Here is a 21,937-nt window from a genome sequence, read left to right as displayed (position 1 = left end):
AACTTTGTGCCTTTTTCCCAAGCTGTTAATTAGTAGCTGTAGGTGGACAGTTATGATTAGGTAATTGCATTGGGAGCATCTTGTGGTGCCAGACCTGTTTCAGCGGTAACCAGCGACAGGAGGAGGAGCAATGGCCATAAATTAAACCAAAATAAGCTCCACGCCAATATGAGGAATAACTTATTTCCAGTAAGGGTGGCAGAGCACTGGAACACGCTGCCCAGGAAGGTCATGAGACTCTCTCTCTGGAGGCATTCCAAACCCACCTGAGCGTGTTCCTGTGTCACCTGCTCGAGGTGACCCTGCCCTGAAAGGGGTGTCTGACTGGATGATTTCCAGAGGTCCCTTCCAACCCTGTGATTCTGTGTAAATAATGGCACGGGAAGTCCTGTGCTGGATTTCTGGAATAGTACTGAGCATCCAGGCTTGAGCAATTTTGGAAGGAATAATCTTTGTCTCTCTGCAGTGTTGTTGCACACCAGGTACCCAACCCGATGCTGCGGACAGGGACGCTGCAGAGCCAGATCCACGGGGGCCTCCAGGGATCCCTTCCAACCCTAACAATCCTGTCATTCTGTCTGTAGCCTTGGCTAATCCTTTGTTTCAAGGATAAGGCAGGACGATCCCAAAACGAACGTGCTGTCTGGGTGAGACCCACCGGGAGTGCAGCCAATAGAACTGAGCAGTAACTGGGAGGGAGAAAATTCCAGCTGCGGGATCGCGGCCACCGGCTCACTGACCACCTACTCAGACTGGGGAGAGAACTGACCCTACTCAGACTGAGGGGAGAACTGCGCCTGCAGACTAATTAGAGAGATGTGACTGGCAAAGAGTGGCTGGAGCACTAATTAACAGCGAAGTTGTTCCCCGAGCATCCCTCGGGAGCCGCTCCCGCCGCTCCTCCCTCCCGGGGCGGGGCCGTGGGGCGCGCGTGCGCGGAGGGCCCGGAAGCGGCGGCGGCGACCGGGGAGGGGAGGGAGAGAGACCGGGAGGGGGTCCCGGTGCGAAGAGAGGCCGGGAAAGGGGTCCTGGTGCGGGAGAGAGGCCGAGAAGGGGGTTCCGGTGCGGACAGAGGGGCCGGGAAAGGGGTCCCGGTGCGGACAGAGGGGCCCCATTGGCGGCGGAGGCCGGGCCGGGGTCCCGGTGCGGTGAGAGGGGCCCCATCGGCGGCTCTGCCCGCCCGGCATCGGCGGCCATGACGAACTTCATCTCGGTGCAGCTGAAGAAGGCCTCGGAGGTGGACCTGGCCAAGCCGCTGTGCAAGTTCATCCAGCAGAGCTACCCGGGCGCCGAGGCGCAGGCCGAGCACTGCCGCGCCGCCGAGGAGCTCAGCCGGCTGCGCAAGAGCGCGCTGGGCCGGCCGCTCGACAAGCACGAGAGCGCGCTGGAGACACTGCTCAGGTACGGCAGGGTCTGCTGGGGTAGGGGAGACCCCGCTCGGGGAGGGGAGGGTCTGCTCGGGGAGGGGAGACCCCGCTCGGGGAGGGGAGGGTCTGCTCGGGGACGAGGGGACCCCGCTCGGATAAGGGAGTCCCTCCGCAGGGAAGGGCGGCTCTGCTCAGGTAAGGGAGGCCCTGATCCGGAAGGGTAGGCCCTGCTCGGTAAGGGAGATCCTCCGCAGGGAAGGGAGGCCCTGATCGAGTAGGGGAGTCCCCGCTCGGGGAGGGGGAGACCTCACTCGGGGAGGGGAGTCCCTGCTCAGATAGGGATCCCCATCCTCGCCGTGCCCTCCGTCCTTCACCGTCCCCAGCCTTGGTTCGCTGCTGGGCGCGGCGGAGACGGAGCCGGGTGCGGGCGCGCCCAGGCCCAGGTGTGGGCGGCTCCTCCCTCCGGGGAGAGGCGGCCGGGGCTGCCGGGCCTGCTCTGGCGGCGCGTGGGATGCGGCCGCCCTGGCGCTCGGGTGTCCTGCAGCATCCCGGGGTATCCCCTCCCTCCCTCGGGTGTCGTGGGGTGTCACATGATGGCAGCGCAGGGAGGGAAGGCCTTGTGCCCGGCAGCGTCCCCTTCCCAACAGCTCTTAGATCTAGAAATTGTGAAAACCTTGGATGTTAAGGCTTGGAAGGGAGCTTCAGGATCTAGTTCCGGCTGCCCCCCTGCCACGGTCAGGATACTTACCATTAGACCAGGTCAAGACTGGATCCAGCCTGGCCTTGAACACTGCCAGGGATGGGGCATCCACAGTCTCTCTGGGCAGCCTGTTCCTGTGCCTCACCACCCTCACAGTACAGAATTTCTTCCTAATATCGAATGTAGATTTTCTCTCCCTTAATTTGTACCCATGACAGACCATTTTGCTTTTCAGAGAGAGCAGGTATGTCTTTTTTTTTTCTTACCTTTTGCTGGTACAGGTTTCTTTTCACTTCCTTTTCCGTTTTGAACGTGGGTTGGTTTTGTTTTTTGTTACCGTGGTGATTTTGTTCTGTGTGCTATTTTTAGCAGCTTCGTCATTTATTTGCAAAGTCACATCCTCTTTTTTTTTTCTTCAGAAAGTTTAGTGGGACTTCTGTGGTGCTGGACTTATCTTAGGTTCAATGAACAAAAGATTCATCTGTGCCTTCTGCCTGGTAAACTGCATAAAGCTTGTGTTAGGACGAACTGCTCCATCATCTGCAAAAGCAACCACTCTTTCCTGTATCTATAGACCATTTATGGATTGCAGGATTGACAGGAAAGACAATGAGCTACTGAAGAGGGCCCAGTGGAGAGACACAAAGATGATTAAGGGTCTGGTGCACCTTTATTACAAGGAGAGACTGTAGGAGCTGGGCCTGCTTAGCCTAGAGAAGGGAGGACTGAGAGCGGATCTCATTAATGCATATAAATGTCTCAAAGTTGGATGCCAAGAGGAGGGTGCCAGGCTCTTTTTAGTGGTGCCTAGTGACACAGGACAAGGAGGAATGGCCAAAAACTAAAGTGGAATAACTTCTTTCCACTGAGGGTGGAACAGGCTGCCCAGGACAGTCCTGGAGTCTCCCTCTCTGGAGACATTCCAAACCCACCTGGACACATTCCTGCATAACCTGCTCTTGGTGACCTTGCCTTGGCAGGAGGGTCAGACTGATTGATCTCCAACTCTGTGATAACCCTGTTGTTTTGCTTCTCTGTGTTGGAAATATTTTGAGCCAATTCATTTGTAGCTCATGAGGTCACTGTGATTCATTCACTAGATTAATACTGAGTACATTCTCCTATTTGCAAAGCTGGGATCAAACATTTGGAGGAGGAACAGGATTTGAGTTTCTTAATGCAATACATATATTTTAGTTAAAATGCATTTTTACACAATAGCATAACCTTTTTTAAGGCAAAAGAGGGATTTTCTATTACCAGGAGAAGTGATACTTGCAGACACTTTTCTGTAATATCATAAACAAGTAAAAATATGCTTGATGTTCACTAGAATTTCTTATTTATAAACTTTAAAAATTGAAGAGAAACAGAGAAGAAACAAGTGCTTTGTTAAAAAGAAGGCAAGTTTTGTGAAGTAAGTTATTGATGTTCTTTAAGCTTATCAGCCCTTCACTGAGTGTTTGGACTATAAAAACTGTGACTGTACTATGATAATGTTTTACAGTATCTTTGGAGTTTCCTGTTCTATTCCTGTCTCTTACCATGTACACTTTTGAAGGTACTCGTGTTTATGCCTGTTGAAGGTCAGGGAAATTGTGGCATTATGAGTTGAAAGAGGGACTTTGCCAGCCAAATTGAAGGGCATGTTATTATCTTCCCTGGAATGCTGGAAATGAGCTTCCTTTTCTGGAGGTGCCAGTCAGGTTTGTTGTTACTTTCTGTCTGAAATCCCTGTTTGGCCTAGACACGTTTATGACTTCACCCTGTTTAGCAGTTGTTCTACACTACCAGAAGAAGGCAGCCCTCTTTTCAATTCTGGTCCTTATGCTTTTTCTGGAAGACAAAATGTTTATATGGCATTCTGAGAAGTTTGAATGAGTTCAGTGGAAGGTCAGATGAATGCGAGAGCTGGTACAACATAAATAAAGGCAGTGTTGCTGAAAGCCCAGGGGCTGAGTAGGGTGCCCCTCTTTAAGTGCCAGCAGTTTATTGAATGAATTTATCCATAATATGCAGCTTCACCTCAGGTTTTCTCTCTGAATAAGAAAGGAAGCCATTTGCTGTTTCATAATACCAGTTTTGAGTCAATTCCATGTGCAGTGATCTGTTCTCTGCTGGTGATTGGTGACCAGCCGGTGAATTCAGCTGGCCCAGATGCTGTTGCAGTAAAGTCAGGAGCAGCTGAATTTGGCTCTGCCAGTGTGAACAAGAGGTGAGATCCCTTCTGTGCAGAAGCTCCTCTCTTAAAACATCTGCATTTTAATTAAATTGTATTGCTTGAGAATATTTCTTTCTCTTACCACAGAATCATAGAATGGATTGGGTTGGAAAAGACCTCCGAGATCATCAAGTCCAACCCTTGGTCCAGCTCCAGTCCCTTTACCAGATCATGGCACTCAGTGCCACGGCCAATCTCACCTTAAAAACCTCCAGGGATGGGGAATCCACGCCCTCTCTGGGCAGGCCATTGTAGTGGAAGTGAGATAAGATGAAGGTCTGAATTAACTCTTAAGTTATAAAAAATAAAACCATCAGATGTATGTTTTCCCTTATTTCTTTAAAAGTTAGGGGTGGGCTGTCCCTCTCTGACCATTTATATTCATTACGATTGCTGCAAAATAAGTTTGCTCTTACTCTGTAAGAATATTCTTACATATATTGTGTAATTATTCCCTAAGGCACAGTTGCTTTAAAAAGTCAAACTCTCTGCACATTCAAAAGTTTGAAGTGTCCAGCTGAGCTTGAGAGAAAGAACACAAGTGCCTGAGTGCTTTGTGTTTCCTCTGAAAATTGCCTTAGTTCTCCAACTTCCAGTATTTTCCTATTGCTATTTAAGAGAGTTACTCAGTCATGTTTAAGTTACAACTTTAGCAAGATTTGCATTGAATTTGGGTTTTAAAACTGGTTTGTTAGTGAAGTAAGGTTGAAAGAACTAATTAGAATATGGGTACCCTTTGCATACGTTTACCTCCTTGTGGCTTTTTATAGACCCCAATACCTGGTAGAACATTGTAGACCATTTAACTGTTAAGAAATGAGGGCTTAATCTTCTGCTGACTAATCTAGGATTTACCCATGGGTTTGTAATTTTTAGAAGGCTTGTTTTACTGAGTAGTCGCTACAGATTTGAAGAAAATTAACTCAATTGCAGCCAGATTTCCTAGACAGGCACTCCCCAGTAAAGCTTTAAAAGTGGGTGTTGTGCTGTTGTTCAGCTGCTGAACGCAAAGGCTTCTCTTGGAGAAGTGTTTGGGATACCCAGGGAAAGGGGCACAGTGTAACTGGGAAAGCCCTCACGCTGCTCCCAAGGTTTCTTTGTTTTGTAAGGATCTGAGAATTCTGAAGGGGACATAGGTGAGTTTGGTACAGATGTTTCTCCTTAAATTCTGTTACAGCAGATTTGATTTAGTGATTTTTTTTTTCTGAGTATAATTATAGCTTCGAGGGGTTCCTTGCTGCCTATTAAAGATAGCCTGGACTTAATTTCCTTTTTTCTGGAGACATGGAGTAGTGGTGTGACTTTAATTGGTTTAATTTTTCTCACTCCTGCAGTTGTTTTTAAAACAGAAAAAAGGGGGTGGGGAAAGGCAGGCAGGGGCAGTGCATGGTTTTATTTTGATTGCTCACATTTTCTGAGGGCTAAAAGTTGCAGTTGTGATTTTCAGCTGTGAGTTCGGGCCTCTGGCTCTTATCTCAGAGAGCAAAGACAGATCTTTTGTCCTCTCATGTTCTTTTGAAGGAGGTTTTTCTTTATGATTCTTTGGAGGAGGAACAGGATTTGAGTTTCTTAATGCAATACATATATTTTAATTAAATTCTGTTTTGAAACTCCACTTCCAACTCTTTTTATGTCTGTTTTTTACCGGCATTTGGGAGTGTGTAATGCCTGTTTTGATGAGAGATTGTTACTTTGTGCCTTTGGTCTGTGTTGGTGACATCTGCCCCCCTTTCATTTCTGTAGTTCTAATTCCTCACTGGCACAGCCAAACAACATCCAGCTGTGTTGTGCCTTGTATTCTTTGTGTCCTGATGGTTGGATTACTGTAAATTTAGTTTTAAATTACACCTTTATGTTCACTGTGTAACTGACTTGTGCATCAAATGTGTGGCCTTTCCTTCTGTAGTTATTTTCTGTTTTTGTACTGTTAGTGTTACACTGCCCTGTGGTTGACATCTTCATTTACCATTTTTATATGTTTATGTACACAGTTATATTTATAAAACTAAGAAACTTTACATGTTTGTGTTTTGGTTTTTTTTTTGTCTGCAGAATTTTAAAGAGCTCTTAAATCTTGAGTAGAATTACAAGTTCTCTAATAAAAAGCAATGACATCACATGCTTAAAATAGTAAAAAAAATAGTAACAAATTCAGAACTTGTTTAAAACCAGCCAACCAAACAAAAAGCCCCTTGTTGATGCTGCATTTTCCATCAGTGAATACCAATGGGCACGTTTAGGAGGAGCAAACACCTCCTTGGGTTATTTTGTCTGTGGTTGTGTTGACACACAAAGAACAGGCTGTTTGCAGGTGGCCAAGGCCTGGGCACACCCGGCCTCACAGGGACATTGGACAAGCTTTGCTTCTTGGGGCTGTCCTTGTGGCAGACAAGGACAGGGGAATCGTGGAATCACAGAATCATAGAATGGATTGGGTTGGAAAAGACCTCCGAGATCATCAAGTCCAACCCTTGGTCCAACTCCAGTCCCTTTACCAGATCATGGCACTCAGGGCCACGGCCAAGCTCAGTTTAAAAACCTCCAGGGATGGTGAATCCACCACCTTTCTGGGCAGCCCATTCCAATGCCTGATTACTCTCTCTGGAAAGAATATTTTTCTGCTCTCCAACTTCAATTTCCCCTGGCAGAGCTTGAGCTTGAGCCCATTGTGCCCCCTTGTCCTGTTGCTGAGTGCCTGGGAGAAGAGACCAACCCCCACCTGGCTATAATGTGGGAACTCAGATTGGCTTTATTACTGACTTTTGGTTAACAAGTTAAGGTGAGGCAGGAGGAGACGGCACACAAAGTCTGCTTTTCTTTGTGATACTGTGTGAAAACAGCTGTGTTGAGACCAGATGAAGGCCATGAGGGAGGTGTATTTAAATTTCTGGCTGCAATGATCTTCAGTACCAGTTATTATTTTTAACTATACTTTTCACATACTTGGTAAGTTGTTTAACTTTGTTCAGACTGCCATCACAGTAAATATCTGCACACTTTTTTTGTGTGACTTTACAAGCTTATTATTGAAAGTCCTGTTGGGGAACTGCTGCAGATTATTGTAGCTTTTGATATGGCTTGGTATTTTGTGTCTTAAATTGCACTGGCTCAGAAACCTGTAGTATTATATAAACTAGCAAATATAAATAACCAAAGAATGTACTAAACTTATTGTTGTATGAGTTTTGGAAATTCTTCTTGAAACTTTAAACAAATGTTTATTGCCTGCACAACAGTTTGTGCATGTGCTTCATGCCCATATCAGCAGTGATTAATATTTAATAATACAGGGAAATGGGCACAATGTTAATCCTGTTTTACAGGCTGTGAAAGTCATTGCTGCAGGGTCTTTTGTATATTGGGCACAGAAATTCTTTAGAAAAGAATTTGGCCAGTATAATGTTGAGTGTGTGCCCATATTGCAAGTCCTACAGGAAAAGTGTAGGAAGGGGATGCCACATATTATGTGTTCTTAGCAGTTGGCAGTTTAAAGGTTTTGGATTCTGCATCCAGCCTGTTCAACAGTTGGTGCAGGTGTGGGGAACCACCCAGGAAAACTTCGAAGTGCCTGGATGGGTCGTGGGAGGGACTCTACGCTGGCTGTCTTATCTTCCTGGCATTCTTTCCTAAACATCTTCCATTGTGACTAGACAAAATACTGGCACAGGGAAACTTCTGATTCACTGTGACTGCTGGAATATAATCTAATGAAAATTAAGTTTACAGCTGAAGAATTTTATCAGGGATCAGGCTCTCCATTGGAGCTGTGGCAAATGGCAGCTATTTCAGATGTTGAAGTTGAAATGGTTGAGTCAGAATTTGTAAGGGGTTGGGTTATGTGCTCAGATCAAGAGAGTACAGTGTAGCATGTTAATATTATGTTAAATGCTGTATGTAACTCACTTCTGCAGCATGACTTGATGGACCCTTTGCTTCCCTGTGTGTATGTGGGGACTCCTATGTGTGACACTCTCTTGTAATCCACCCTCCATCATGTAGTGGGATGAGTCAGTTCTGCCACAGCTTTGTCTGTGGTGCTCTTTTACTTCAGACTAGGACAGGGTTTCCACATGATCTGTGAAGGACCTCCTGTTGAACTTGTTCCTCTACTGTAAAAATCCCTTTAGGCAGAAATTCCTTCAAATCCTCCACAGTTGCGAATGAGCTTCACAACTTATTTGTGTGTAGGATTTTTGTGGCTTTTTCCTTACTTTACAAAACCATTAATTTGATTTATCTAATAACTGTTTCTTCCTTTTTTCTTCTAATTTTTTGTAGATACTACGATCAGCTGTGTTCAATTGAACCAAAGTTTCCATTCTCTGAAAATCAGGTAAGAGGCCTTACCAAACCAGTAAACTGAATCATGGCACCTCTGATGGATGACTTCAAAGCCTGGACCTAATCCTCTAAAGAGTATTTCTCTCTGACAAGGCATTTAATCTCTTGGAGCCTTATTTTCCTAATCTCTGTTTATTTTCTAGCTGGTGCTCCCATGTAATCTGTACTGAAACCTCCCCTTTAGTGGCCACAATTGCCTTTGTTTTACAGATTGAGAAACATTTTGGTTTGGGCTAATGATCACTGTGGTCTTGGTCATAAAGAGTAGCTCTGTGCTGATTCCTGTTCAACTCTGTTTTCCAAGAATTCAGTTTCATACTGTGATCCAAAGGCTTTTAAAAACACAGTTTCTATGGGTTGGAATATGATCTTTGGTTTTTGAAGGAGAACAGGAGTTCCATTCACAACAACTGACAGAATAAGCCACTCAGGAGCTCAGCACTGTATTCCTGCCTCTGTATCTACAAATGACATAGTTTTTGTATAGGTATGGTGGTCATGGGGTTTGGGTGGGTTTTTTTCTACCACATTTTTTTAGAATCCTGTCTCTACAGAGAAATCCAGCTGAACTTCTGCCTACTGAAGTCTGGAATAGATCTGTAGGTGTCTGTATTTTCTTGGAAAAAGATGTGGGTTTTTTTTGGGTGTCATATTACAAATATGACAAAATTTATATTTATTTCCACATTAAATCATATTTAAATGATAATATTATGATTAAAAGAAGAAATATCTATCTGTCTTACAGGTTATAAGTAAGGGAGTATTTTTAATGCACTTCTGCATGAGTTTTGCATGTATCTGCATTCACTTGTTTTCAGAGTGCCAGTGTTTTGTTATGATGATCTGCAAACCCTGAGACAAGGAAACTGGAAAACTTAAAGAGCAATACCTGTAAACTGTTCCGTTCAAGGGGAAATAGTCAGTGGAAGCAGCAATGAACAGCTGCAGACCAGAACCTCCTGCGTAGCAATACTGCCAGAGGAAAATGCATTTTTAAGCAGCTCCTTCCTCTTTCTGAAGTAATTCTCCCCAGGCACTTAAAAAGGAGGAATTTTGCTATCATTTCTGGTTTGATACTGGTTGCCTACAACTATTTGATCAGCTTAATAAGGAATCAGAACTAGAAAAAGCAGTCAGTGAAGTATTTTCATTGTCTATGAAATATATGCTGGAGGTATAAATAATGCACAGTGTTTTATTCTCTTTCCTGAGGGCATTTCCTGATAATGCTGCCATTGAATTCACTTGTAACAATGACTGGATTTTGGTACTACAAAACAGATCCAAATAGGCCAGTAGTTTGGAACAGTGGAAAATGCCTGGTGGGTGGTTTCCTTAAAATTATGGCTATACCAGACCATGAGACTTGCTGGGAAAGGAATGTCTTGGTTTGGAAACAAATTGATCTGTTGCTCAGAATGTGAGCAGAGCTGAAAGATATTTTTGAGAATTTCTGTCTTGTCTACTTGAAATGTTTTGAGAAACTTAGAAGAAGGTGAAAAGGTAGAATAACTTTTGTTTTGAATAACTCTTGATGATTTCATAAAACTTTCAGAATGTTTGTAAAGTCATGAGTGAGTGAAAAGTTTTATGCAGTTAGAATATAAGGGCTAAATACATAACTTTGGGGAGGATTTCCTGTTTGATTTTAGAGGTAAAAATCTTTCTTTTTCCCAACTTTCAGGTCTGTGTAACATTTACATGGAAAGATGCTTTTGATAAAGGATCACTTTTTGGAGGATCTGCCAAATTGGGTAAGGGAATGTACTGAAAACACAAGTATTGATGATACTAAACTTTTGAGAATATTTTTATATAGCTGAATTGTTAATGGTCTTTCTGGTATTGTCAACATACATTTGAAATTAATTCAACTATGCGTGACTCAGCTTCGCGAACGCAGATTTGGGAAGGGCTGTCCCCACGTGGGTGTGCCCTTCCAGCCTGCGCAGTGGATTTTAGGTGAGGCTCAGCGTGTGCAGAACTGGCCCCACCATTTAAGTCCTGAGGTTCATCTGCCATGGCCGAGCGAGCTTGGACAGTGACAGGGAAGTCCTCAGGACTAGAACCTACAGCACCCGGCATTTCCCAGGAGGTCTCCCATCCAAGTACTGATCTGGGGCTGACCCTGCTTAGCTTCCGAGATCTGACGGGATCGGATGTCAGGGAGGCATTTAACTGCCTAATTCAACTATTTTGGTAGCAAATTAGTCACTTCAATATTGGTAATGAACAGTCACCATTCAAACAATTCTTGCAAAGCTGAGATTGAATTTCAGATTTCCAGAGGCACAAATAGATGTGCAGTCTGATTGTAGTTGTACTCTCTGCTTTTCAGAGTTTTTTCTGGGAACAACCCCAATTGATACTAATCAAATAAGATTCAACTGTAGGTTTTTGGTAATGCAGCTTTTACTGTTCTGAATGACTACGATCATTACAAAATGTGCTTGTGGGTAAATGAGTCCCCTCCAGAAGCAAAGTGATAGTAACTGACTTTGGTAACCTGGTCTTGGTACCACATTTTTTTCAAGAGAATAGAATGATTTGCCCATGCTCTGAAATTGTTCTATCACTTATTTTAAAAATATTTTCATACAGGTTTGAACAGATTTTTTCATACAGATTTTTTTCTTTGGAAAATAAAAAAGAATTATATTTGTTTCCTGCAAACATAAGGACTTTGAGTCTGATTTTAGTCATATAGGGACAATTCTGTGCTGCAAATTCAGGATCATTAAATGGATTTGTGTCACTTGGCAGTAGAGAAATAAGACCAAATCCTTTTGAGATAAATGAGGAGCTGTTCAGTCATGTGCTGTCATTCTTCAGTATTTCTCTTTATACCTGAGTTGTTCATCATGACTAGCATTGCAGGATGACCATTGCAATTTTGAAGCTCCAGAGAAAGCATGAAATAGTGTAAGAGTGATCACTCAGTTTTTATTTTTTTAAACATTTTTACATTCTCTGTATAGTCCTTTGTTACCAATCACTGGAAGTCTTCACAGTTTCCTGTGTTCTGAATATATCTGCTACAGCTGTGCTCATGTGGGCTGTATGAGTGACAACACACCACAGTTCTGTGCATACACAGGTGGTCTCTGCTTTCTTTTCTAACTGCTCTAAGCCCTTCTGAATAATTGGGGACCTTCACAAAGATGGTGTAGCTTTTTTTTTCTTGGAATCTGGTTCATCCTGTCAGCTTTGGGTCTAACGTTTAATGAGGGTTGAACCTGTTTAATAGTAAAGTTCAGAATGTTTAGTTGGGACTTAAACATCATCTGTGAATCACCAGAGTTTTATCATAAGTGTGAGACAAAAATCCAATAATCATAATGATGATTGCCCTGAGAATTTGAATAAGTATGATGTCACAGCAGCCTGAGAAAGCTTGCTTGTTTGTAGGTTAATTATATACTAGTCTGAATAATCTGAGGCAGATTGCCAGAGATTTATGTAGATGTGCATGTGAAATATCAACGAAATTCTTGACTGAGATTTGAGTAATCCTCAGTTAACAGGCAAAGGAATAATTTTTTTTTTGAAATCTAAAGCAGATCTCAGTGGAAAGAAATTAACAAAAGGAGTTTTTTATTATACATCTTTACAGAGATGTATCACAGTTTATCCAGATTAACTCTGCCATGTGTATATCTCTTTATGTCAGATCAGAATTAGCACTGAGGTTTTCCAGGGTAAAGCAAAGTATTCAGTTACTGAGGGAGCAGAATTCCTCTTGACTTCCAAGAGCAGGTGGTCCTGTCTCCAGACAGAAATTCATTGTAAAACTCCTGTGGCTTCCATGGGGACAAGATGCAGGGGTGTGACTTGAGAGTTCTGGCTGTTACTGTGATGAGGAACTGTTGATTCCCACCTTCCCCTGAATCCCAAATCTTCATCCCAGTGGGAGCTGTGACAGACACTGTGACTGCTTGGGAAGTGACCAGGCTCTCCTCATGGCATGTAATCTGAAAAATGCTGACTAAGGTAATAGGTAGGGCAATAAACAGATGAGTCTGTGGAAAATCTTTATTGCTAAACAGCTGTTCCCACTGCAGAAATTCACACTTAAAGTGCAGTTCAGAGTATAAAGTAATTCTGCGTTTAAAGTTATTTTGCACTTCAGAGACTTTTAAGATTTCCTTTCTTCTGTTTGTTTTAGACTTCTCAGTGTTGTCTAAGTTTACAAGATCATCTTTTTAGAAAAATTCTGGAAAATAAACTACATAGGAGAGATTAGCTAGATAAATGACTCTCATCTTCATGCAGTACAGTGACTGTGAAACTCCTCATGGAAACAAAATGGGGAAAATGGCATGTCAGATTTATGCCTGTTTGAAAATTGTGTGCAGCTCTGGGAGCTCCAACATAGACACTTCAGAGGGGTGTTAAGTCAATATGTAGCTGTATAAGGAGGCTGGATGTTGTGACATAAAACAAATGTGCATCTTGAGCACCTTCATGTTTTAGGGATAAGGTTTGTGAAATTGAACATTCATCACCGCTTGTCTCCTCCATATTCTCCAAGAGGAGTGTCTGGACACTTTTAAGCACTAGTAGGAGACTCATAGCTGCAGTATTTGGTTTTTCCAGCCCTTGCATGTGGCAAATAACCTTTTGAAAGCAATTAATATATTCAAAGTGGTTCCTGTTCAGGTATTTCTAGTTCTGGAAGTGTGAGCTCCATCCTCTGGGGCCATCAAGTACTGCAGGAGTCGCATCTGGACAGGCTACTCAGCTGTCTAGTGAGCTCAAGTTGTAATGGAGTAAATCCTTAACTGTTTCAGTACATGTATAATGAAGATATTTGTCAGAATTTCAGTCTAAACCAACAGCTTTTAGAATGAAATTTCCTGTATGTCAATAGATTGCAAGACAGAGCATGTAAGTGTCTTTGTAACTGGAGAGTTATTGCAAAATGATTAATCTGTGAAAGTTCGTTGTTCAGACTATCCCTCAGGAATACTCCAAGAGCCAAAAAGCTGCATCCTAGTTAGAAAGACTTTGAAATTATTTTGTGTGGGTTTTGATGCTACTGTGTTTATGCTTTAGGCCACTTTCTGTAGTTACTCACATGGAAACATTTTGTGGAAGTGCCAAATTAGACTGTGTAAAGTCTTCTGAACAGAGATGACTTCAACTCTAAAAGTTCAGTATGATTGGGATTTTGTTTGTTTCTATTTGAAACTGTTGATCTTTACAGATAATAGTAGTGTTGGCCTCAGCTGTAGGATGCTGGAGAACTGAGGTTTCTTTTCTTGACATGCTGGGTAACTCTTATTTGCAGCTCTGGCAAGTTTGGGGTATGAGAAGACCTGTGTTTTGTTCAACTGTGGAGCTCTGGCCAGCCAGATTGCAGCAGAGCAGAACCTGGATAACGATGAAGGACTGAAAGCTGCAGCCAAGCACTACCAGGTACAGACACTCCCTGCTTCTGTTTGGAATTCAGAATGAGTAATCTTAGAACATCAAATAGGTATCTCTCAATTTTAAAGGTATATATACACATATCTATCTATCTGTCTATCTGTCTAATCTAATCTATCTATCATCTATCTGTATCTGTATTTCCCTGCTCTTAATTGCAAAGATGGGTTGTTTATGTACCAGTCTTGTCTCATGTTTATTTACCAGATTTGGAGAATATAATTCTGTGCAGTTCCCTATACTCTTGGTAGCTAGTAGCCTTGAGCTTAAGATTTAATAATTTTAGCTAGTATAAGTTTCAGTTTTAACAAATTATACAGTAATAATCTCTTCTTTATGGAATGCATTAAAATTTCCATGTTCTTATGTTGTTAGGTGTAAGCATTTATTTATACTCTGTCATGGTGAGTGTCTCAGTGTAAGTAGCTCCAAGAACAAGAGGTCACCAGGAGTTGTTTTTAGTGGCTAGACAATAAATGGGAGACCATACACTAAAGAACTTTTCTTTTTTTGTATTCTTATACATATTATATTTATAAGAGAGAAAATATGTATGGAAAAAAAGGAATTATAATAATATTATTTTGTTTTACTCAGTTTGCAAGTGGTGCTTTTCAACACATTAAAGACACAGTTTTGTCAGCCTTGAATCGAGAACCTACAGTGGACATCTCTCCAGACACAGTTGGGACACTCAGTCTTATTATGTTGGCTCAAGCCCAAGAAGTCTTTTTTTTGAAAGCGACAAGAGGTATATTTCAGTTTTTGGCTTGTGTATTTCAGTTCTTGTCACAACTTCCATGAAAACTTACAAGTGTTTTAAGTTATTAAGAACATGTAACGGGCCATTCAGAAGATTTTATTTTTGCCTTTACTGATTCTCCCCCTGCTCGTTGCAGGTCATTAAACATGAATTGCAGATGTCTCTTCAGAATTTGTCTCAGGTTCACCTGATAATGCAGTTGTCCCTTCTGCCTTTTTATGTTCAAAACCATTAGTCTTCATCGTTACAGAGGATTTTGCTGGATTATGTTTTTTCCATTCCTCCCTTGAGAACAAAAGACATTCTCTTAAAAAACTGAGAGCACTAGAAGTGATGCATAAAGGGCTTTGCAATTACCCACCTCCTCATCTCTCTGGGGGGTGATTTCACGAGAATTTAGAAAAGAACGTGCTCGGAATCAAAGGAAATTTCCTTGGAATTTGAGGGAAACAAATTCTGTTTGGTTGCTCCTACTTTTAACAAGGGAACTTTTGACCAAGTCTAACTTTTAAATCCCTGGTTTATCTTGGAAAGTGGAATTCTGCAGGTAGAACAAAAACTTAATTCCCTAATTGTTAAAGGTTACTTGTGAAATACTCATTCAGAGCCTGGATATTTTAATACAACTCTTGGAGGGTGTGTTTCAGAGAATTCTGCTGTGGAACAGTACTGCCTTTGATAGAAGATCTCTTGCTATTCTGCTATTCTCTCTGTATTTAGAAGAAGTTGTGCATCTGGAAGTTACAGATACATAAAATAAAACTAAGACACAGAGGTCATGTGTAATTGCCTGCAAGTGTCTCTCTCTCCCCACATCATTTGGAACACAGTGGATGCAGACAAGGGTTATCTTAACTGGGATCTTTCTTTTCTTCACAGGAAAGATCGTTGAAAATTGTCATAGCTTTACTGCCTTTAGAGAATCTCAACAAGAAACTTTTCCCTCAGATAAATTCTGTTTAGGTTCTTTATCGTGCTGCTGGTGGTATTTTAGTCTCTGGCTCTTTGGCTGTTGCTTTGAAATCAATTTGTATAACAAATACATGAACCTTTTCCTTCAGAATGGAGCAGGTGCTTCCCTCATTATGCATGACAAATAGATATTTCTGTTATTTTCTTGATTTCTTCTTTTCCAAAACATGCAAAAGACAAAACAAGGCCAATCCAAACCCCAGGTGTGCCCAGTGAACTGAAGATTTTTGTGATTATTTGTAAGACCACAAGTCTGGCCTTGTCTGAAGGACAGGAAGGTTAATAATAATCTGACTATGAAGGCTGTGGATTTTGCTGGATTTAGAGATTCTTTTCCCTGGGGGGAGAAAGACATTTTGTGAAAAAATTGTGTTTGACAACATGATTAACTTCAAATCCTGTTTTTCAAGTGGAAAGTCTTCAAAGTTTGATCTCAAAATGGAAATTTAGCTTCTTGCTGCACTGACATTTTACCTTACTAGGAATTTTCTGTTTTTTCTCTCATGTGACACAATCCATTTATCAGGTTACCAGCTATAATGGCATTTCTGATAGAACTGAGTTTATTTACAAGTTGAAGGAAAGAGGAAGTGCTTGGCAAAAGCCAAATTGGTCAGTCAAATCTGACTGCCCTACATAACTACAGATGGGTTCTTTATTTTCTGAGCCTTTCTTACTGTTTCCTTTAGTGTCTTTAAGTCTGCATGTGTTTGCTGTTCTGTCTCAAGGTTTGCATTGTAGCTGCAATATTGAAAACATGTGAGTAAAAACTAAAGTGTGTAGTTGGAATGAATAATTTTTCCTTTCTGATGATGAAAGATGTGTTCTGAGCTGTCTGCATGATCAGATGAGTCTCCTGTAACACTTCCTTTGTTAATGGAAATGTAGTTAGTGTCAGTATTTTCTTTTCTTTTTTTTTAATGCTCAAGCTGTATGAAGATGCAGCTACTGCACACTTGGTGGGGCTAGAAGGACAGGGTTTTTAGATTTTGTGTGGTTTGGTTTGATCAAATATTTAGTGCACTAGACAGAAATTGTAGATAGAAGTAACTTGATAGATCTCATAAGATCTTTGTCTCAGTTTGTTACCTAAATCCTCTTCACAAGGAAAAGATATTTCTGGCATGTCTTAAACATATTTGATAGAAGGTAAATATGTTACATCATAGCTCGAGCCTGAAATGTTGTAAATAGATGTGTGAACCTGCTGGTATGAACAGACCTCTTGGGAATTCTTTTGATTTAATTTTGGCAGTTAAGCATCCTCTGCAGAATTCCTGATCTCCCCATATTCCCCACTCCTGCTTGTCAGTCTGTCAGTACCTCAGAATCACCTGGATCAGGGGTTGCTCGTTTTGTTTGTAAGGGCAGTGATTTAGGGCAGACAGGCAGTGTTTGCATTGATTGCCTGCCCTCTTTGGGAGGGTTGAATTGCTGGTGCAGGCCAGAGGTTATCTTCGTCTTCTTTATAAAAGGAGATAAAGATTGTTGCAGAATGTTCCTATTTTAACAGTTTTGGCTTCAGGAACAGGGTGAGGATGTGAGGCAGGGAATGCCACTGCTGCCAGTCACGTACAGCTCTGATAGGAAATAATGGTTGTTTATGTCTGGGAATGGTATTCCTGTATTTGCAATGGAAAGGACCAGTCCCTTCTTTCCTGTTGCAGTTTTTGAGAGCCTTGACATGGAACTGGAAATAAGCTGTATTTTGCTAACGGGGTTTCGGGTAAATTCTTATGGCCACACAAGTGCTTTAGCTGGCACAAGGCAGGGCTGGGAAGAAGCCAGAGCTCGGAGTGAGATTGTTGTGGTGTTTATTGGCAGCTTGCCCTTGGTTTGGGGTAAAGTATCACCCTTAATTCTGCATAAATACCAGCAGCTGATAAAAGATTTCTTGTACAACTGGCTGGACCTTCAGTATCATGATTGAAGTAGAAATTCTGGGAACTGCTGCTGGGATGTCAAGAGATAAGAATGGCATCCCAGCTTTGAGCTGTAATGTAAAGCTGTACCCTGAAAATACAGTTGTTGCTGTTTGAAGATGAAGTAATCACCCATTCAGTAGTAAAACCTGCTGATGTTCTTAATTGTTCTTTGTTTTTTTCTTTTCTTCCCCCCAGATAAAATGAAAGATGGAATCATAGCTAAGCTAGCAAATCAAGCTGCAGATTACTATGGTGATGCTTACAAACAGTGTCAGTATAAAGACACTTTGCCCAAGGTTAGTAACTCATTGAAATAATGTGGGATCTGTTTTTATTGTGAATAACTGTTAGTGTTTACAATGTACTTGATGATCACAGAATCACAGGCTATTCTGAGTTGGAAGGGACCCACAAGGATCATCGAGTCCAACTCAAGTCAATGGCCCACAGAGGGGATTGCACCCATGACCTTGGCATTATTACAACCAAGTTTAACCTATACACTTAGAATACATCCTCAAGAAAAGCTGACCTATTGCTGTATTTAAGGGAAATGAACTTGTAATTTGAAAAACAGGGAAGAATCCAGGGGCCAAAAGATAATGTGCTTTTTAAAATAAGTGAAATGTTATTACATGGAGTGTGGTTTTTTGTAACACATTTCATTGAAGTAAACCTAAAATGTTTATGGTGGTATTTAGGGATGCTTTCTTAGAACTTAAAGCCTTACTAAATCTGTTTTCAAACTAACACTTTGTATTGGGGCTTGATTGTCTTCTACTCTCAATGTTTTCCTGTGAAATCTGCTCTCACGTTGAGCATAGCATGAATACTGTGGTACAGTTCATTGACCTGCCAGCGAAAAACATGACTGGATGTCAGTGTGTCCTCTGTCCTTCTGTCTCCTCCTCTTTCTCCACCCCAAAACAATCTTGATACTTGTAAATGATCCTGATTTAGTCGTGACTGTTCGTTTAAATGTTGTAGGTTTTTTCATGCTCTTTAAATATTTCTCCCATAGGTATTATGTTTATGATGATTTCTGAGAGGCAGTGAGGCCATTGCTTTATCTTTTGTTGTTGTGTCCCTTTCTGAGCTGTAGATCTGCCCCTTTCCAGTGGCAAAGTAATTGGTCAATTGATTATTTGAAAGAACATTGTAAGATCTGCTGGTTAACACCAGCTCTGGGAACAGTTACATGTTTAGGAGGGTGACATAAAGTTGATTTGACATGTTGAACTCCAGTTGCAAGGCCTCCCAGACAGCTTTGTCTTCCAAATTTACCCTTTTTTAATTTTATTTTTTTCATCTCTGGGGGAAAACATCACTCTGGTTTTCCAGTGCTCCCTGATTTAAGAAATAAAACCATAAGGCCAAATCCTTGATCTAAGGCCATGTCTGTACTGTGGACTGCAGCATAATGTTTTCTTCATGGCTTGGCTGGTATTCCTGCAAAGATAAGTGCATTTATATAAAAGTCTAAAAATGGCTTTTAAATTGTCTTCCATGTCAATAGTTACTGGTTCTCTTTATTTTGTTCTTTCCTTTCATGATTGTAGAGTTACTTTCTTGATAGTCCTGAAGTGTAATTAGTTTGTTTAATAAACAAAAAAACCCAGAGGACTTATCTTTCCACTCACTTCCATTTCTTAAGAACACTGTCTTGGCTTTGTCTTGGGGTTATTTGGGTGTGTTCTTGCAGCTGTCCTTTCTAATACATGCATGTGTTTCTACTCTTTGAAGTAAATGTTGTGACTTCATGGCTTGAATTTAATCTGTAGTTCTTGTACAATAATGGAACAGTAAGGATTTTGCAACAGTGGATAAAAAAAAATTCAATCCATGCAAAGCCACATGGTCTCTGACATTTACCTCTAATGTTTTAACCTATCTAAACCATTAATTGGGTGATTCTAATTTCCTGTTCTTCTTCCTTTTTCTTCCTGCATCCCATGTTGTCTGTGGTGGTTAATGTGGTTGGACTTTCCCCTGGTCAGTATTTTTATTTCCAGGAGGTGTTTCCTGTTCTGGCTGCAAAGCACTGCATTATGCAGGCCAATGCAGAATATCATCAATCCATCCTGGCAAAGCAGCAGAAGAAATTTGGTGAAGAGATTGGGAGGTTACAGGTGAGAGTAACTTGTTTTCTTCTTTGAAAAATACAGAAAAACTTCAAATCCTGAAAAACTAACTCAAGAGTTCTAAAATTTGTTTAACTAAGAATGAAACTCATTCAGAGTTTGCAGAACATGTTTATCACATGGATCAAATTATTAGCAGCTGCACAGATAGGAGATATCTCTGCAGCTTTTACAAAGATGTATTTTAATGATTTTTGGACAGTTTTGTAGTGCTTTACTTGTTAAATCTGTATCTTTACATTTGCATAGGCTGCTTATCTCAGTATAGCTAAGATGACAGATTTGTTAATAAATTTGCCTCGGTAATGTTAGGAAAAAATCCCCAAAATAATAAAATTCTCTCTGGTCTGTATGTAATTCCTTTGCTGCAATCCTGATTTAAATCTGAATAACTTTTGAAAAATGTACCAACAGGACTATTTTTATTCTTAATAGTTTTTTGCCTCTATATCTGGTTTCTAGGGGCACTCAGGTACAGATGTTGAGTTAAGGTCTTCTTGTGTTTTAAGTACAATAGAGGAAAAATGAGTAAAATTAACTCCTTTCTTCAAGTCTGCTGATCTTGAGAAAGTAAGTGAATGAAGTGCCAGTTTGGCTGGTTTGTAGGATCCATGTGCAGTATCTATCTATGCAGGAGAGCTGATAGACTTCTCTAAGGCTGTGAGATGATTATGTTGACATTTTGACAGTTTCCATTATGTATTTATCAACTTGGTGAAGGTTGGAGCTTCAAACTTCCTATGTATCCTTGTTATAACAGTGAAGTGCCTGTAACTTCTCACAGCAAGTTACTGTGTTAGAGCTGCATTACTCGGTGATAGATGAAGCTCTCTCTGTGCTTATTCATGGGGTTTGAACCTGCCTAGCAGACCTCCTTTTCTAGGACTTTACTGTAATAGAAGGTTAATGTTTGTTTGGGTTTTTTTTTAGTGCTTACCCTGGACAAGTTTGGCTGTATCAGATTCACTGTCATTGTTAAGTTGTTTAGCAAATTAATGATATCCATGATTTTTCTTCATGCTGTGTCAGAGGAAATACCCCTTCATGTTGAGTAGTAAAACTATGGGGGTTTTTTTCTTGTTTGTTTGTTTTTAGTGAAACCTGAGGGAAGACACTCCCTTATTATTTATTTTAGGACTGCTTCATGAACTGAATGTGGCCACAAGTTGAAATCCTGTATTGTCTTATTTAATCCATTTAATAAGCTAAAACTTACTATATCCTGTTCTCCACAGTGATTAAAATCCTGCTTTCATAACTAATCTAAATTAGTGGTTTAGTACCCTTTTTGTTGAATTTTTGAAAAATTCAGTTGCTGTAAAGTAATCTATTTTCCATTTTAAGAGGTAGAAGAATACTGGATTAAATTGAGGGATGGGGGAGAGATGAATGTAAATTCTTGAAATGAAAGTATGTATAGAATCATAGAATATGCTGAGTTGGAAGGGACCCATCAGGCCACTGAGTGGCCCTGCTCTGTACACTCTCTAATAGCTTAATTTCTTTTTTTATATATGCTTTAATCCCATTTATTGTTCTCCTCTCAGTTTGTTTCTGGGAAATACCACTTAGACTGTAGCATTGTATCAAACCAGAACTACTATACTGTGACCTGTGGCACAATGGAAAGGGGCAAAAAAATTCAGCAAACTTCAAATACACTTCACTTCTAATGTGGCTCAGGTTCCACTTCGCAGTCATGAGAAGTTTGACTTTTTGAATTGTGAGTTTGTGTAAATCTCAAGTGAATTGCTTCTTAGTATTTTGTTTTTGCACTTTCATAACATAAATGGGAATAAATTGTAGGAAAAGCAGATTGACTGAGGGGACAGGAATGAAGAAATGGGGTTGGTCTCTTCTCCCAGGCACTCAGCAATAGGACAAGGGGGCACGGGCTCAAGCTCTGCCAGGGGATGTTTAGGTTGGATATCAGGAAGAAAAAAACTCTTTCCAAAGAGAGTGCTCAGGCATTGGAATGGGCTGCCCAGAGAGGGGGTGGATTCCCCATCCCTGGAGGTTTTTAAGGTGAGCTTGGCCATGGCACTGAGTGCCATGATCTGGTAAAGGGACTGGA

General features: G+C 41.2%; 1 protein-coding gene across 3 annotated transcripts in view; it reads left to right on the top strand.

Moving 5' to 3' along the window:
* Window positions 1–949: 949 nt before the first annotated feature.
* The window catches only part of PDCD6IP (programmed cell death 6 interacting protein), a 35,260-nt gene continuing 14,272 nt past the window's right edge, over window positions 950–21,937 (top strand). The window contains exons 1-8 of one of the 3 annotated variants that reach the window (XM_071561523.1): window positions 950–1,100; window positions 1,150–1,401; window positions 8,567–8,621; window positions 10,317–10,386; window positions 13,923–14,050; window positions 14,660–14,813; window positions 17,918–18,018; window positions 19,720–19,851. In XM_071561523.1, the coding sequence (XP_071417624.1) occupies window positions 1,196–1,401; window positions 8,567–8,621; window positions 10,317–10,386; window positions 13,923–14,050; window positions 14,660–14,813; window positions 17,918–18,018; window positions 19,720–19,851 (846 nt within the window). In that variant the 5' untranslated portion in view covers window positions 950–1,100; window positions 1,150–1,195. Of the gene's footprint in view, window positions 1,402–8,566; window positions 8,622–10,316; window positions 10,387–13,922; window positions 14,051–14,659; window positions 14,814–17,917; window positions 18,019–19,719; window positions 19,852–21,937 lie in introns of all 3 variants that reach the window. The other 2 variants (XM_071561524.1, XM_071561522.1) reach the window with 2 other exon arrangements.

Source organism: Pithys albifrons, chromosome 7, assembly GCF_047495875.1.
Source record: "Pithys albifrons albifrons isolate INPA30051 chromosome 7, PitAlb_v1, whole genome shotgun sequence".
Lineage (NCBI taxonomy): Eukaryota > Metazoa > Chordata > Aves > Passeriformes > Thamnophilidae > Pithys > Pithys albifrons.
The sequence above is the reverse complement of the archived record's forward strand: the minus strand, read 5'-3'. Positions and strand labels throughout refer to the sequence as shown.